This window comes from Limulus polyphemus, unplaced genomic scaffold (genome assembly GCF_000517525.1).
Source record: "Limulus polyphemus unplaced genomic scaffold, Limulus_polyphemus-2.1.2 Scaffold3146, whole genome shotgun sequence".
Taxonomy (NCBI): Eukaryota; Metazoa; Arthropoda; class Merostomata; order Xiphosura; family Limulidae; genus Limulus; species Limulus polyphemus.
The window spans coordinates 48,921-66,290 of NW_013668756.1; the positions used below are offsets into that span (position 1 = coordinate 48,921).

At 33.2% G+C, this 17,370-nt stretch overlaps 1 protein-coding gene across 1 annotated transcript in view; it reads left to right on the forward strand.

The window, feature by feature from the left end:
* Positions 1-17,370, forward strand: part of LOC106468751 (vacuolar protein sorting-associated protein 51 homolog) — a 112,481-nt gene that overhangs the window by 40,216 nt on the left and 54,895 nt on the right. The window contains exons 4-6 of the mRNA XM_022397105.1: positions 3,560-3,715; positions 5,127-5,200; positions 14,253-14,385. Coding sequence (XP_022252813.1) covers positions 3,560-3,715; positions 5,127-5,200; positions 14,253-14,385 — 363 coding nt within the window. The remainder of the gene's footprint in view (positions 1-3,559; positions 3,716-5,126; positions 5,201-14,252; positions 14,386-17,370) is intronic.

Consider the following 17,370-nt stretch of genomic DNA (forward strand, 5'->3'; position numbering starts at 1 on the left):
CAAATTGTTCATTTTTCTTCTTGTAGTTTCAGTCGAGACATCTTTACAACTACTTTATCACTAATGTCAGCTTAAACCTATATCTGCTCTGTGTTTTTCTGGTGGGCAGTGCACGATGTCATCGTTTAGTCGTAATAACTAGTAGTAATTAAAAAGACAAACAAAACATATTTATAGTGTAAATGATGTTATCATTATCCCTTGAAGCTAGCTTTTTTACAGAAATATGGTGTTCCTTTAAAAAACTTAAGTACAGAGCCAAGTAAGAATTACCAGCCAATAATAGATGAACATTAGATGACTGTAACGTGTAGAATACTCATTGCTTTGTAAACTATGCAATCGGTGTCTTTAGAGAGCCAACCCTATATTACGTATGAAGTGAAGGAGTAAAAAAAAAATCTGAAGACATAATATTAAATTTTATTTCACATTCATAGAATACACTAACTTTCAGTTAGGGGAAGAAACATCACAAAACGATTAATTAAAAAACGTTTTGTAAATGTAAAATGATGTAGGGATGGCAATGCAAAAAAGAATGCAAACAAGAATACAGGTATGATACAGCTATACATAGATCATCCCTACCTAGCTTTAAACATTTAGCTCATTTTGGGCATAAGGGCAAAAAACAAAGACATCAAAAAGATGCCATGAATGAATACCAAGATTGTAAAAAACTTCTCACAAGAAACAATTTTCCCAATTGTACTATCTATGTAGACCTTTTCTAGTATCTTTTCGTTCGTCACTTTTATAACGAACTCAAACCCACAACTTGACTTGGACAGTTGATTTGTAGTTGGGCTCAGGATGTTGTGAGCTTCAGGACCTAATATGTGACTTTAATATTACTGCAGTTGGAAGTTAGGTATTCCTGACTACTGGTATGCAGTTTGTTTATCATAATACTATGGTCATGTCAGGGTAGGCATTAATGTAGTGTAACTAAGAGCTTAGGACTTATGTATAAAACCAAGTTGAGTCAAAACATGTCTTGATTTTTAGACTGTTACAGACTCTCGCTACGAGATTAGTTGAATTGACCGACCTTTTAACGATCTTGTACTCGTGCATTTTACAGTGTAACATTAAATTTTAATATTGAAAGTCATGTAGGGATGATCTATGTATAGCTGCATCATCCCTTTATTCTTGTTTGCATTCTTTTTGGCTCTGCCATACCTACATCATTTTACACTTACAAAATACTTTTTATTCCTTGTTATTATTTAACATTTCATAAAATCAAATAAACCAAGGTTTATTGTAGAAATGAAAAAATATATATATTTAACAGTATAAAGTATAAGTATTTGACATATAAAGTGACTTTACATGATTTATCTTCAATGTTTATTGCAGAAATAAAGATAGCTTACTTTATTACAAAGGGTTAGATGTGCAATGTTTTAATGCATGATTTGATTTCAAAGTTTGTCGTAAAATAAAAATATATTTTATAAAGGGTTCACATGTAAAGCATTCATGTGCATTTTACTTTCAAAACTTATACTAAAGTAAAATTGTTATTATTTTTTCAAATGTACCTGTAGCATTGTCACCAAAGGATCAATCAATCATTCTGTGTATATGTAAATTATCATTGTTAAAGGATTTATTTTTATGATGCAGTGATCTTAGCAAAATGTGAAATTAATTGATTATTGTTAAAGGGATTTTGATTGTTTTTCTGTGTTGTTTATATGCTGTACTATCATGTGTGTTTGTCCAGTGCAAGGATAAGATACAGAGATTTACAGCTGGTTCTTGTTATTTTTTATTATGTCATTGTTATGCATTTTAAAACTAGGGACAACTAAGTCTTAAGGCAAAGGAAGTAATATATATAGTTTGTGAAATTTACTGGGTATTTCTTTATGGAAATGCAAACATTTCATGTTCACAAAGTTTGAAATAGTTTTGGCATTTATATGAGTTTAGTGTATGTATAATGTGCTGATGATTGGCTTTAAAAGAAAGCAAACCTTATTTTTGTGTTAGTCACACACAATCAAGGTTTGTCCCACTTTGGTTCTTCTAGACTTCCCTGCAGATGGTATTGCTGGAAAATTTTTTAGACATGTAGAAATATGTTCTTGTGTAGGATTGATTGTTTTGAGGTTTAAGAATACATGAGGATTATTCTCCCAACCCCCTATTTTTCTTATGGGATGACCAAGTAAGATGAATGACATATGTACTGTTCAAATATGTAATAGTGACTAATTATGTTAGTCTTATTCATAATGTCCCTACATAAGATCTCACACCAATCTCTAGAGAAAACACTTCTCTATTCTCCAGTACACATATGTCTGCAGAGTTGTATTTATTTGTCTGTACAATAAAGCAATGAATTTCCATTTCACTAATGATATGTTCCATTTTCTTTTTCCATTCATTAAAATAGGAAACTCAGATTTTACTCTCTAATACATATTCTGCCATTCCTCTTGTTAGAGTGGATACTACTCTTACCTTCAGCAACTTAGTGTGACTGAGAGCACTGCACCTGTTGATCCTTTTCTTTTTCCTCTGTGGGCTCCACCAAAAGAAAGAGCAGATCTGGTAATTTTCTTGTTACCCTGAAGAAAGCAGGGAGGAAATTGACTAAGATAGGGGGCCCCACATACTAATCCTTGACTGAGGCCCATGATAGCACTCAGTAGTCCTGCATAAGTCTTGTACATAACTTTAACTATGCTTACACAATCATCATCAACATATAGAAGTTAATAAATCAGTGTCATTTACCTGCATCTTATTAGATGCTTCTATTTACCACAGAAGTAAATGAAACAATTACATCTTTCCTTACAAAAGCAAACTTGAATTTGATATTTTATTTCTTACTTTTATAACTTTTGCACTTAATTTACTTTTTATTCTATTTAATTCTACAATTCTTTTCCCAGTTTTTCTTATTTTATATTGACTAAAATCACAGCATTACTCCTTCAAAGAAAGTACAAAAACTAAAACTAAGCAAAGAAGAGAAAAAGACAGATGTGATGGAAAAGGAATAACATTTTATACAAAGAAAAACCATTCAAAATTATAGAAATAATAATATATATACAAATGATGTAAAAATTAACTACCCTGAGCTAAAAAAAAAGTATGGATCAAGTACAACAAAACTAACTTAGGCTTAATTTGAAGCATAGGCTTAATTTCAAGTTATCCTAATTCAACTTATCTTGAAGAAAAAAAGATACAAAAAGCAAACCAGAGAGAGAGAAGTAATTGTAGATCTCAAGTAGAAAAGTTACAGTATTTAAGTTGGATCCTAAGATGAAAAAACCAGAACATCTGATCCCCATAGATATTTTATTTAACTTGTTCTTTATGACATTGAAGTTCACCAAGCCATCTTGAGTAACAGTTTGGTTAATGTCAGTCAGTGCAGTATGGTTGAATGATGAGAATTTTATTGAAAGTGGATGAATCCAACCAAAATAACCAGTCATACGTTTAAAACTTAAGGTGTTTTTTGAATGATCAATCTATCTCTTTTTTTTATCAATTCTTCAAGAAGTTTTATATTTTTCAGATGAAAAATGATTTTAAGAAGATGGAAGAAGAGATGGATGGTCTTGCCAGCAATATGGCCACCATCACAGATTTTAGTGGAAAGATTTCAGATACACTACAGAGTAGACGTGATCAGATCACTAAGCTCACTGGAGTACATTTGCTTTTAAGAAAGGTATATATAGGCTTTCTGTTGTGTCAGAAATTATGTCAAAGATGATGTTGAAACCTAGGTTTATTCTAATCATTTCCACAGATGATGAGAAAAAGTACTAGTAAAACACAGCATATAATCAGTTTTCCATACTTTGCCACAGTTTACAGGACTGTGACACAAATGTTAGTAATGAAATCCTATGCACTAAAGAAAATTCTTTGATACACAAGATGCATCCTGAATTAAATGTTAATCAAACAGCATCACCTTTGCTCCTGAAACTAGTAAATACAACAGAATCTTGTTTTAAATGTTCATTGCATTTGGTAAATCTAAACAGACCTGTACATCATTTTCATGAGCTGTGTATAAGACGTTTTATTTTGGTTTTCTAAATCTGAGTTGTGGATGCATAGGTGGATTGGGGTTTATCATGACTTAAAACTTTAAATAGTACATTATTGCAAATGTCGTTTTAAAACATTTACTAAAGGATTGTAAAAAATTATGTTCGAAAGCTGTTGCTATTATTTTTTTTAATAAATATTTTAACATTTTTTCTGTGAATATTTAATTTTAGAGCATACTAAATCCACCAAAGGGAAGTGGATTGAGTTAAACAAAAATTTATATTTGTGTCTGTATCACCTGTTACTGTATCATGTAAGTCTGTATTACTGATTTGAGTGTCAACCAACTTTTTTTGAGTGAAACTATGTCACAAATATATATTTTAAGATTTTTACTGTAGTAGAATTAGAAACTTGTCCTGCATAATTCTAGTACATTTAGTTTTATAATGATAATATATGTTGTTGCAGCTACACTAACTAAATTTGTAATTCATGTAGCAAGTGTAGGAATTATTATTAACAATATTCTTATGATCAACATTGAACATCACACAGAGAAAACTGTTACCAGCCATTAGATCCCAGTTCTTGAATATATTTTAGCTCTTAAGCTAAATTGGCTTCCAAACCACCAGTTGTTATATATATCAGTGGTATAGATATGATCTGCAAAATATTAATAATTTTTTATGTGTATGCTTAAGGTGCCAAATTATGGAAAATTGTGTGAGTTTTTTCAGCATTCTAAGTTTTTGATATCTTGTTTTTCATTGGTTTTTAATGTATTATAATTTTTTTTTAGATGACCTTTGGTATAGTTAATGGACTAGGTCAAATTACGATTAGATGGTATGCCTGTTTAAAAACACTAGGAAATATGAGTTTGCATTTGCCAAAAAGCTAACACAGTACTAATTAATAATGTGTTGTGGTACACAAACCTCAACCTAATGATGTTGTATGTATCAAATTATTTCATTTTCTAATTGTTCTTTTTGTTTTTAACAATGCAGCCTTAGCTACTAAAATTCAATCAGTCTGTTTTGTAATGAGGTTATTTGTCTGATTCTTTACAGCTTCAGTTTCTGTTTGAGCTTCCGCCAAGATTGAAATCATATATCGAAGATGAAGAATATGTCCAGGCAGCAAGGAAAGTTTTAGAAAATGTCATTTTTCTACACCTTTTCTATACTATGGAAAGTCAATGTGACTAATCTTAATGCCAGTTTTTAAACCCTTTCTATTCACTCAGAAGTCATTGTAACTGAGCTAGGTATCCATCTATAAACCTTTTCTTATTTTTAAAACCCAGTGTGACTGACCTAGATATCAATTTCTAAACTATTTCTGTGCATTGAAAAGTCAATGTGCAAAGTTTTATGATGGACTAAAAAATTCTGAATTTTAGCTTATTTTCAACTATTAGTCACATTATTGATTTTAGTAGCCAAACCATCTAAATTATCGTCATTAAATTATTCATGTACCTTTTATCATTTCTACTCCATTTATATAAAACAGTAGTTTTGTTATCTGCTTATTTCTTTGTAAACTACAGTATCAATAATACTTACCTCCTCTCACACCACAGCTATTACTCGACTGCCAGGATTTCTTACTTTGCCCATCTAAACATTGGTCTGATTTTTTCTCGCTTGCTCCAGTTTTTTATACCCCACTTAATTGCCTTTGGCGATATTTGTCTTTTGATACTCTCCACCTATGTTAATGTGCCCTGTATCCTAGTACTGTATATAAACATCTCATTCACATAATGTTGTCACTTTTTCTTGACAAAACTTTCATTGACAGGCTTATCTGTGCTACGATCGTTAGGATATAGTTTGAACATTCTTCATGTTACCTAGTTGATTTTCGTTTAAAAAATATTTCGTTTGACAAGCCAATATATTGGATGAATTCCCAGATTATTATTTCTGGCATGGAGGCAGATCAGATCTCTCCTATTCTACCCTTGATACTTAGACTGTCAGTGATCCTATTCATAGTAAGATCTAGAGATATGTGGTTTGGCGGTGTTCCTCCAGGAAGGCTCTGAGGCTGCAATTGAGGGTGATCTTGAACATTCTGGAGAGAATTAAGATTTGCTTTTTCCTGCACCTTCTTTTATTATGTTGGCTTCTCAGAAGGGTACTTTGGGATAAGCTGCCTTAGGGTCTTTTTTCTTTAGTTGGTCCATCGAGTGTGTGTGATGTTTTGGGTTTTTCCTCATTTGTGTTTGAGCCTGCATCTTACTTTATGGCTGAAAGGTCTAAGAGCAAATTCTTAGTTTTCCCTCCATCCACAGACATTGTGGTTCATGCAGAGAGGTTTACTGCTCAGCTACGTGAAGGGACAGGTATTCCTTATCTACCACGGTTGTCCGAACTATGTTATTTAGCCTACTACTGCCAGGTGGAAGGAATTTCCAACTCTCAAAGAATATATCTGCTCCTGAAAATTAGGGGTTCCAGAACAGAGTTTGTATAGATCAATAGCCTGAGTAGATCAATGGCTCTGGTGGGACAGTGGTAAGTCTATGGATTTACAACTAAAATTCAACATTCTATTCCATGCAGTAAACACAGTAGATAGTCTAATGTGTTGTTTTCCTGAAACTAAACTTTGTTGGAAGACTCTCAGGATCACCAAGTCCATTGATGATGAGCTGGAACCATTGTTAGCATGCACATTGATTCAATTGTCGGTTTTTACCCTCATCTCTGTTGTCGTTGGCATCTTGACTTTCATCAGCTCCTACAGGGGTAATAGTTCTGCCTTTATTTCAGGATCCCAACATCAGCCCCTCAGTCCATTGGTACCCAGAATTGGTTCTGTCCATATCCAAGGGTTCCGCTGCTCAGTCAGAACACTACCAGTGGCATTAGCGACTAGTGTATGCCTTCGGGGTCTGTGGGAGCTTGGCTTCAAGAATTTGATATGTATGGTAAACCTTAACCATGGATCCATAGGCACTACAGGTCCTTGAGTCAGGATTAGTCATTCAGTTCACATCTTCACCATTATCCACCCAACCTGTAGGGTTTCTGTCTCCCACAGAACTTAGGATTTTGGAACTTAATTCTAGGGCTATCAGAGTTTGGTTGGTCTGGGGATAGAGAGTTGTGCCAGTTTTTCTGGGGTGTTATTCCTGTCAGTTTGTTGGGCCCAAGAAGACAGGAGATGTCCAGTCATTAATCTTTCTCTTCTATGTCAATTCCTAGATTCTCCAAGGTTCACAAGTGACTCATTCCTCACTTTGACTTGGCATTTTTTTACTAGGATTGTTGATGTCCAAGTTCGATGTAGTTGGCTGTTATCTGCACATTGCCATAGTGGTGGTGTCCCACCACTATTGACATTTTTTGTGCACAAGGGTCAAGTACTGTGGTTCAGGGTTCTTAGCATTGGCATCACATGGGTTCTGCTGAATTATATGAGCTTTTTCTTGTCACCTACATTCTCCACCCCTGTGCACACACCTTTTTATGGATGACTGGTTACTGCTGGCACCATCCAGTCAATTGTCAGAACATCACACCTGGATTCTACTTTCAGAAACAAGCAAGGCAGACTTCATTATCAGAGCTGAGACATCTATTCTCGCTCCAACACAATATGTCATCAGTCTGGGTATTTTTTCATCACATATCTCAGTCGGGCTGAGCCAACTCACATCAGGCTCCATATTATGGAATAGGAAGCCCAACTCTTACTCACTTCTCCTTCTCCCACTGCATGGATGGTTCTTTATCTTTTGGGAATGTGAGCATCACTTGAATCTCTCATGCCTTTGTGATGAATGCATAAGAGAACCCTTGAATGGTCTTTTTTGTGACCAATGGATCATAAACATCAATTCATTGGATTCCCCAGTTTCCTTATTCAGAATCATTCTCTTCGATCTCGAGGGGTTGTTAGATCAGGATGATACTAAAATATGGATTTCTCTGCCACCACCTCGTCCTGAGATCCATCTCTTCACAATTGCTTTGCTTCAAAGATGGGGTACATATGTCAACAGTCAGGAATTTCAGGGTCTATGCATGGTTTATGAGGCTCCCCTAAACAATATCTTAGACCTTCTTGCTTTTTAAAAGGCACTTGTTAACCCTATTGCCCCAGGTACCCTTTACTGTGCAGACACAAGGTTTTAATGTCTTCAGGTATGGAGGTTATGCAGTATTTCTCACAGTATCGGGGTTTAATTTCTAAGTTTGCCATGTATCTGTCTCAGTCTTTGCTTTGTATCACAATGGACATTTGTCAATGGAAAAAGCACACATATTGGCAATGGTGTATTGAGAGGAGGTTGGACCAACGTTGATTAGAAGTGTCAACCATAACTCGTTTTTGGACCTGGCTAAAAGGCAAAGGTTGTGCATGTTCCATAGTCACCCTGTATAAGGTAGCCTTATTGACTACTGTTCTTTGAGTCCACAGTACTCTCTGGCTTCCTCTGTTCGTTTGGGGTACTTTGTCCCAAACGATCATTCTAGTTACCTCACTGGTATATTAAGGTAGCATTACATGTCCTTTATCAACACCCATTTGAGACCTTAGCCTCAGGTGCCATCTATCACCTTTCTTTGAAGGTTTATTTTTCATTGCTGCTGACCTACAGACATTGCCAGTTGGAGTGGTTTGCACTGGTTGTGCACAGGATGCTTTATCATTCTACCTATGTCCTCATACCAGTTCTTCTTCCCTAAGATACTGGCAGCCAGGGAAGTGGATAAATCCTTCTCACAGATTCATTATTTCTCACTTCTATGACCGATCAGCTTTTGTTTATTTGTTATGTGCAGTGATGGTCTTGAAGGTTTTGTTGCCCACTCTAATGCCTTTACAGATGCAAGACAACGAATTTTTAATCATTGGGATCATTCAGTTTCCCAGGATTTATCCCAGTTACATTAATGAGATGGGTTTGAAATTGATCCATATCACTTATTCTGGGCTGACTTTGAAGGTGATGAGACTTCTGCGAGTCACGTCTAATCAGATTCATCACATTTCTATGTGGACTGGTATGTGGAACTCCCCCAATACTTCTATCTCACATTATTAGCATGATCTGATAGTATCTTAACCTGAGGGTTTCTGACTACCCCTATAGCTATTTTAACCACTTCTGCTAAATTATACAGAGGGATGAGCATTTTCATTGCTATGCTTGTCTCTTCTTTACCTTTCAGGGCCACTTACCTCATTTTCATAGGATCCAACTCTGTGGCAAGTGTTGCCCAGGCAGGTGTGCTTTTATCAAACCAATTCTACACTAGCAACCACTAATTCAATATACTAGGTTGCAATAGGTTCTGTAGAAATGAAATGTTCCATAAGACCACTTAGAGGCTGACCTGATGGTATTACTGTACTATGCTGGACAGCCACTCATGGACTATCACAAGTAAAGCATAAGGGTATCCTGCCCATCCCTGCTGATCATTGCATTGAATAAATCGAGGTCAGTTTGCTTTTAACAATTTAGGGAACTTGGTTCACCTATTGCACTGTTTCCAGAAAACTGTGTCTTCGAACTCCACAATGCAGATTACCCCCAGATTCTACCTTGAGGAACCCCACAATAGAGACTAGAGAAATGAGACTTCATATCATTAATTGTGGTATAACATTGCCTATTTAGTAAATATATTTTAAGAATATCATAAATATTACCACATGGACTGTACTGAGCACACTTGTAAAGTAAATCTGTGTGACTAATGCTATCAAATGCCTTGGCAATATCAAGAGCACAGACTAAAACAGATTTTTTAACCTCATAAGCCTCAATAAGCTTTGTAGTAATAGCCAATAAACACTTTTCAGTAGATTTATGCTTACTAAAACCAAACTGCAAATTACTTAAAATCATATGTTTCTCAAGAAACACAATAATTCCGTTGTTCATTAATATGAATGAATGCAGATAAGATGGAAATAGGCCAATAATTTTCCACATGATCAGGATTCCCACCCTTGTAGATGGAACAATCTTAGCAATTTGAAGAATCTCAGGAAGTTTACCAGTTGTTCATACTTTATTAACAAGTACAGTTATGGGTTCAGTAATTGGATCACTAGCAGATTTAATCACCGATGGTAGAACATCATTCCATCCAGCAGAAGAAGAACTAGAGAGTGCCTTTATGGCAGCATGAATTTCAGTCATGGTTACAGATGCAAGATAAATAGTCTGAGCTATTGACTTATCTTGACACTTAATGTTAGTAAGAGTAACAGCCTGCCTAGTAAGATAATCATTAAAAGGGTCAGTAACATGAGAACCTGTGTTGTAACTACGTGTTCACTTTGCATTACTTTCTTTAGCCCTACCTAGTTGTTTGTTAATGGATCACCATATGTAATGAGATTCATCATCCTGAAAACATTTGTCATTATTATTTAAATTTTAAGTTCTTAATTTTATAGAAAATATTTTAAAAAATACACAGTATCCCCTATTATGACAATTGTGACATTTGCTCTCTAGGTCTTCCTCTTCTCTAATTTATTTACCACCCCTCCAAGAAGTATGGAATTTAATGTAAATTACTCATTATAACATAGTTAATATTCAGACAAAGCATAATTTTCATAGCCTTCAGTCTTACTTGATTTCAGAGCCATATACTAGAAAATCAGACTTCTTTCGCCACACCCACCTGTCACATCCTCTCTTTCACAGTTTGCCAATCGTTCTCTCTGACATTTAATACTATATTATTTATAACCAATAGAAAGCCAAAATTTTAGTCTATCAAATGACATGTTATATATCATTGTTTTCTGTACAGAGAATTGGCTGTTGTGCTTCCAGTTCAAACTTTATTCCCACACGAAACACATAAATGAATTTAGCTGAATTTTTAACGGCTCTTACTGCATAATTAGAAACACAGAAAAATTTTGGTACTTATAGGACATTTTCTGCTTTTTACATGTTATTATTCTGTGTTCTTGGGTACATTATTTAATTAGATAAAAAATTATTTATTGCAGTAGTACCATTAGTATAACAAAGTAAGGTTAAGTTTCATTGACAGTTAACAGCAAAAAACAAAGAAGACTCAGGTAAGTACTTTATTCCTTGTTTTTCGTATGTATTTTTTATTTATTATTATAAAAGGAACTAAAATGTAAAATTTATAAACTTACTAGGTCAGATTAGGTAAATAAAGAAAAATATTGATATTAACAGAAAAATTTCACAAGGTATGCTCATGAGTAGCCCATGCTTTATGTAATTTGCTAGGGTAAAGTGTGCTACATGTTTGCTGAGTAATTTACAACCTGTATGGCAGGATTATTTGTCAGACACAGTTAAAAGACAATAAAACAATAAAATTCAGCATCAACATGTACTGTTACCAGCTTTAAGTTATTTGGGATAAACAATTGTGGTTTTCTGTTACAATTTTCAGTCATTTCAAAAAGAGAAAATTTACAATTACTTCCTATTTTCTAAAATTTCGTGTTTATTTAGGAGGTTTTAGGGATTACTCAAATAAAATGTGAAAATTTTGAGATAAAGAAAAGTATTTTTAATCTTAACATAAAAATCACTTTGCACTTGGAGCAGTCAACACTCTGACACTATATAATTACAGACAAAGTTTTTGTAAGCTTGTTAAAAGAGTTAGCACAAAGGATCACATATAAAGTGTAATAAACTTAAAATAAGACCCCAAAACTCGAGCGCTTTCGAATAGTTGACTATTTTTCTTCAGGAGAACAAAGGGTGACCTTTAGCCTGCGCAATGTAATATATAGTAGGACATGTGACGTCATGTAAACCGGAAGTCCCAGTTGAGATGAATCTGGTGACCAGCCAATCCCAACTCAAGCAGTTAGTCTCCCGGAAGGGAGAATTCGTTTGTAGAGAGAAAAAAAACAAAAAATTATTATTAGTTTTCATTGTGTATGAAACTTAGTTTTAGTAAGAATACTTAATTAAAAATTCAGATTTTTTTTGTCTACAAAAGACTTAAAGTTTACTGAAATTTCCCAAATTTCATGAGGATACATCAAGTACTTTCAAATTCATAGTATATACATATATATATTTATATATCACCATGGTTACAAGTCGTGTAAAATACACAAGCCTGTTGCAATAGGGTTAGTTCTAAAACCAGCAGTACTTGATATTTGATAAAATCCAGGTGAGTGAAATGTTACACTCTTGAGATACTTCCTGGAACGTGATATGCTCCTCTTTAAATTTAACCCATCTCAGCACAGTTTAAAGATTTACTAAGTCATTGTTTGCATTATAAATGGTCATCTGATCACTATTTATTTATGGTGTAAGTTGTCATTAATCCAGTTATCTAATGTTTATATTTAAATTATGTTAAATATTATGACTTTTTTTAAATCATATCAAAGACCAGTTCCTCAGTCTCCTGTTTTCTTTGTTTTTCATTTCCTCTTCTTGACAGCTAGCTTGTACCTCATTGTTTCCATTGTGAGATGCTTATGACACATAAATACGTACACACGTAAATATGGCCTTGCAACATTTTGCTTCTTTCTTATGCCATCATCAAGCTTAAGAAGATAATCAAAGTAGGCATGATAGAAAATACATGATTGAAACTTGTTGCCAAATGTGCTTCACCTTTCAGCCATGGGTGTGTTATAATTTGACAGACAATCCCGTCATTCATTGGCTAAAAAATAGTTAAAGAATTGGTGGTGGGTGTTGTCAACTAGCTACATTCCATTCAGTTTGTCATTTCTAAATCAGGGATTGCACAGATAGCTTTCAACTGCATTGTGTAAAATTCAACAAACAAACAAATACAATTTCAAAAGAATGTTCTAATCATGTGAAGAAAGAACAATAATAAAATTAACTAACAATATTAATGACTATCTCAAAATGGTATCATTAGAAAAGAGGAAATAAGATTAAAAACATTTTAAGTTTTGAAATAAACATTCTATTTATAAAGTTCTTCATTAGAGGATATTTCCTTGAAAAAGTTGTTTTAAAACAAATTAAGTGAAAAAGAAGATCATTATGTTTAAAACTAGGGAGATTTGCTTAAGGGATAGACTTTCTTTCATTAACACTTCATTGTTGATGGGTGTGTGTCACAGCAAGAATGAAACATGCAAAGTAACAAAATATATTCATATCTAATGACTAGAATGGGATTCTTTAAATCTTGTGCTATAGTGTAAGTGGAAATTAGTTGTTGAAATAGGGATATGTTTCTTTTAATAGATTAATTGTACAGTTAAGCCAGATGTGACAAATGAATTGTAGAACAGGGAATCGCTTAAGGAAATATGTAAAAGGCATTAAAAAACATGTACAACTTGTTTCAATATTAGTTGTGAAGGTAGTCGAGCATGATCACGTAGCTTCAAAACAAGACAGGTTCTTCATGGCAACATGCATGGATAGAAAATAAGCATTTGTGAGAAATGTCATAGCTTGGCAAATTTACTAAAAAATATTATTTTACAAATTTAATTTTTTTTCTTTTTTAATTGGTGAACAACAGCATAAATTCTGAGTGTGTCTGTCACTGTACCCAGTTGCTGAAAGTTCCGTACTCTGAAAAGTTCAGTTAAACTGATTTGAATGTTAGTTTCTAAATGTTTCCTGTACTTTCACATACGTTGTATAGCTGTGGCACAAAGTAATACATGAAGGAAAAAGCTGTTCAAGATTAAATCTTCCCCTTTTTTGTCAGAAATTAAATACATACATCTTGTCTTTAAACTTGAACTTTTGGAAAAAATAGTTTATAATGGTTTTCTTAGTATGAACAAACAAAAACGTTTTGATAAACTGTTTTTGAAGATATCAATCTTTAAAGCTGTAGCTGGCATTTTATGTTGCTTCTAAGTATGCACATTTGTGTATAAAGAACATTTGGTAAACCAATTTCCACACCCTTAAAACAGTTTATAATAATGCTGTGGTTGCTTTTAAGAATTCTGATGATATTAAATTAATGTATTCTGAAAGTTTGTGAGAGTTGTAATTTTGCAAATGTAAAAAATGAAATACATATGAAAAGAACATTCATAACCTGTAGCAATAATAATTTATCTGATTTTTACAATCAAGATTTTCAGTCTCTTTCAATTTATAAACATATGTTTATTAGTTATATGGTTGGCTTTTGCTTGCTTCATTGATGGATGTTGAATTATCCAATAAATCTTCTTTATAGATATTACACTAAAGCACAGAAAGTTCTTCTTCAGTATAGTCACATGCTTTCCTTTCGTGGGATACAAGAAGATTGTACTGTCATTGTAAAAGAACTAAAGATCAAGCTTCGAGAAAGGTTTCATTCTCCTGAGGTATGTAGTTTGTTTTAGGTTTTTTTTTTCAAATATGTTTTGTCTCTATAGTTATTAGGTGTGAATTTTCACTCAATAGCTACAGTTAGTCCACTGAGCTAAGATTTTTCTCAGCATTGAAAAATTATCACTTAACTCTATGTGAAGAGCATTGGTCCATTTGACCAACCCATTTCTTGTAAAGCTATGCATGCTATAATATCAAAATTATTACCTCTATATTCATGAAATTTGGCAAGGTTTTAGTAGACATTAAAAGCCTGTTGCACACAAAAATTGTATTTTTAATGATGTATTTTTGCTAAAGGATTGGCTGTGAACGTATGAATCCTTTTAATGCTAAGAATAAGAATATGTATTTTCATCTTAGAGTTTTCATATCTAATTTGCATAATCTCTAGAATCTCCATTTTCTTTTTTTCAGTAAGATTTGTTACTTTCTCTACTATAATACTACCAACAGTAAAATCATTAATGTAGGATAAATTGAAATATACAAATCAAAATGAAAAATCAATTTTTCTTTCTAGAATAACCGCAGATTGTAACAGACAGTTACACTTACTTGCTTATACAGACTAAGTTAATAGCCTTTTCACATCTAGTTTCATTTAAATTTTTTTGCTTTATAGATGTACTTAGAGTAACTCATAGGATGGTAGTTTTAAGTAAATGATCGAATTACAATTACACCACACTATGTACATGCAGTTAACTTGATGTAGGATACTGAATATCATGAGAACTTTTTGTACTTAATTTTTTCTTAAACTCTCTCACTATGGGCTCAATTGAACTGGCAGAGTTTGTAACCCCAAATTGACCTTTATAGTTTGTACACTATAACTTCTAATATGTTTTCTGTACCTTCATGAAATTTTGAAAGGTTTCAGTAATCATTAAGTCATTTGTAAAAAAAAAATCAGAATTTTTAAGGAAGTATTTCTACTCTTTGTTCCCAGCACTTGTTGGTCAATAGATAGCTCCCTAGAAGAGTTATTGTGAGCTGGAAAAACTGTTAGTAGATGATCAAGCGCAGGCCTGACTTTAAAGAGTTTATCATGCTTAGCATCAGTTTTAGGTAGATTACTATTAGTGTAATTGAAATGCAGGAAGCATGTGATAGTTAGAAAGTTTTCTGTAGAAAATACTGAAGAAAACCAAGATAAATGAAGTGAAGGAGTGGTAGTCCAGTAATCTGCAAGTTATACCCATAGCAAAGCAACACCAATTAAAGTTAAAATTTCTTCAGGAGTAACATTTTCAGCTATTTTTTATTTTCTTTCTGGCCTCCTTGTTTAGGTGTTTCCCTTGTTGGTGTGCAAATCTTTTTGTTTCTTCAGCAATTCTGGTGACAATGCTGAGTGTAAGAAAAAAGTTGAAAAAATATAGAGGACTCTTACACTTGCTTGATGGGAAACAGGCCATCCTCAGATGAAATCCTTCAACAATTGGGGATGCTCATCTTTATTGACCTTCAATTTCCACTCTGCACTACAGGCTAGAGGTTTTTGTTGTTTCTTGCTTCTGGCCATTGTGGAAGTGACTGTAGTGCTGGTTGTGGGAGGATCAGTAACAGTATCTCTAGATTGTTCTGGGTCACGAGGAGAGTTCTTAACCTGAGGATAGGTCAGGCTCCTCAAATAATAATGAATCCAGCAATGCTGGTTCCCGTGGATGGTGTTTGTGGATGATCGTTGTTTTGTCTTCTTGGGCAGAGGTGCAAGATGAAGCAGTAAAGAAGAGCAACAATGCTTCATCAACAGAGAGATTTTTCTTCTCCTTCAGATACTCAATATAAGTTTTAGAAGACATCTAGAATAATTTTAGTATGTTATTAATATTTGGTTGACATAATAAAAACATGATATACATTTGAACTATTGAACTTAGACTTAAAAGTACATAGATAGGCTACACAAAATGTATCATTTGTTACATACCATCTATTATGTATAGTCTGTTAGAACAACAGTATACATAGTATAAACGTACTGTCTAAGACATAAATTGTAGTAAATAATACCTAAGTCATAACAAAAACATGTATGTCATTACAAAATATAGACGTTTTAGAAATGGAGAATAATATTCCCTTACTAGACTTGGCATACTTTGTCCAATGTAGCTGTATAAAATGAATGATGTTCTTTCTGTAGAGTAAAATATTTTATTAGTTACTGACATTCTGAAAACTTGATAAACACAAGAAATTAATGTTTTGTGTATGGTCGAAGTAGAGCCATTATATATATATAAGTAATTTTATCCATAACATTCTAAATGTTTCTTACATTATATCATACTTTATTGTAAGCTATCATTCCATGTACATTTTTGATGTATGTGTATAGACATAAAATTACAAATTACATTGAAAACAACTTTCAATGAAGTCAGACTAATGAATTTGATGTAGATATTCATCAGATGTAAGATAACAATCTGGGAAAATTTATTAAACACGTGTTATTTGATTATCTGCACAAAAACATACAACTTTATGTGAATTGCGAAGGGCTCAGATAGAATTGGTTTTTCAGTGTTCAGTGTTGACACTCTGGAGGTAAAAATAGTTTATTAGTTATTGATATTCTGGAGATCTGATAAACACGAGAAATTATTACTTTGTGTAAGTGCCAGGTAGAACTAGTACGTATAAATAATTTCTTCATTTTATCCATAACATTCTAAATGTTTCTCACATTGTATCATACTTTATTGTAAGCTATCACTCCACATACATTTTTGATGTATGTGTATAGATATAGACATAAAATCACAAATTACACTGAAAACAACTTTCAATGAAGTAAGATAACAATCTGTGAAAATTTATGAAGAACACGTGATTTAATTAAAGCATGTATGTATACATATATATATATATATATATATACTACCTTACTTATAGTAGTACGTTGTAGTCGTTACCTTTAACTTACCTACTATTATTACTTACTATTTAGTTACTTAACTATACTA